At 46.5% G+C, this 1420-nt stretch overlaps 2 protein-coding genes across 2 annotated transcripts in view; one reads left to right on the top strand and one right to left on the bottom strand.

The window, feature by feature from the left end:
• Pmar_PMAR021945 (hypothetical protein) overlaps nt 1-49 on the top strand; it is a gene marked incomplete at both ends in the record, with an annotated part of 1818 nt that extends 1769 nt beyond the window's left edge. Inside the window, one exon of the mRNA XM_002781835.1 lies at nt 1-49. This exon is cut by the window's left edge and continues 4 nt beyond it. Coding sequence (XP_002781881.1) covers nt 1-49 — 49 coding nt within the window.
• A 722-nt stretch (nt 50-771) lies between these two features.
• Pmar_PMAR021944 (hypothetical protein) lies at nt 772-1039 on the bottom strand (the record flags this gene model as incomplete). The annotated part of the gene is made up of 2 exons (XM_002781834.1): nt 772-801; nt 833-1039. The coding sequence occupies 2 exons, from the start codon at nt 1037-1039 to the stop codon at nt 772-774; spliced, it is 237 nt and encodes a 78-aa protein (XP_002781880.1).
• Nucleotides 1040-1420: the final 381 nt, after the last annotated feature.

Raw genomic sequence — 1420 nt, 5'->3', positions numbered from 1 at the left:
TATCATCTTCCGAGTCATCTTCAGCATCACACTTAACAGGCAAAGTTGAATACCCCGAACTCGCCGCGGTCACCTACAATATAAAACTAAAAGGTCTGGGAATACTCCATCCTCTCAAAGGGAGCTCCTTTCTATGACCAATAGTTTACTTTGCACTACTAAGTTCTTAGCTGATAATTTTTCGAGAGCATGAGCGGCCAAGACAATTGAATGAAACCCTCTAGTGCGCCACGCAGTACGCCTATTTATAAACTACTAAGTGTGCAAACTCTTCACATTGAAATTGCAACATATGGATAAAATTGACGAGCACTCACCATGCTAGCCAGACTGCTAGGTGATTGCTCCTCAGCACTAGTGTAAAGTGACGATACCGTACTGCTGCTATCAGTAGCACATAGAGCTGTGAGGGGCTGGTCAGCATCCAGTAGCTGTGTGCCTCCCATACTACGATGACCAGAAGCCGACGACAAGAATGCCCAGTCCAGGTCCAACAGTACGGCTAACATCAGTGACATACAATGAGAGCTGTAGTAGAGGGTAGCCTACCCCGAGCCTCCGCATACGATGCTGTAAAGAAGCCTGTTACACTAGAATGCAAACCGTATAGGTAACTCTCGTCCGGCCCAAACAGGGACAGTGCCTGGCAGTAGTGTAGGAGGATATGCGGTATTGTAAACTGTTGATGACAATGAGAAAATTATTGCAATTTCATACTAATTTCCGCCCACTTCTAAGTAGCGTGACAATTTCACAACTCAGCTGAGGCAACTAGTCTATGTAGTTCAGTGTAGCAGTCGTCTACTATGAAAAGCACCCCAACCTCATATACCTCCTTTCTAGCCTCGTCCAGTCTCCTATAAAGCTCCGACTCCCTACGAGGCTCCACGTAAACTATGAGTTCTTTGGTAGAGCCTCTACAATAACCCTCCTCAGTGGCCTCTTCTCCTTGTGCTGAGGCCTCTATTCCTTCCCTCTGGCCTCCACCCGTTCGCTGCCTAGTCACAGTAGGAGTAGCAGCGAGTATAGTAGCAGCCATTATCGAAATTCTGGTTTCCAGGCCCAAGGGCCGGATAAAAGACTCAAACTGAATAAGATATACATGTAGTTATGAAGGAGAGCATTTCACGCTGATCGCCCTTGATCAATGATATCAATTTAATATACATAGTTAACAGAGGATACATAAACACCAAGCGATTATAGGCACCAGTATATAGAGACTCGCGATACTCTCGCGAGGCCATGAACGCAGTACTATTAGGCCGTCCCGAAACCAACGTAAAACTCATCTTCGTCTAACCCACGAAGTAGCGCGCGCCTACATGATCGATTAGGTTGTTGTGTCGCCGGTGGCATGATGTCACACAAGTGTCATAGTCCAAGGACATCGAGTGTTCTGCAACCTACGCCGATCATC

The sequence above is a fragment of the Perkinsus marinus genome (genome assembly GCF_000006405.1).
Source record: "Perkinsus marinus ATCC 50983 genomic scaffold scf_1104296941298, whole genome shotgun sequence".
Lineage (NCBI taxonomy): Eukaryota > Perkinsozoa > Perkinsida > Perkinsidae > Perkinsus > Perkinsus marinus.
This window is presented reverse-complemented; position numbering and strand designations above follow the sequence as displayed.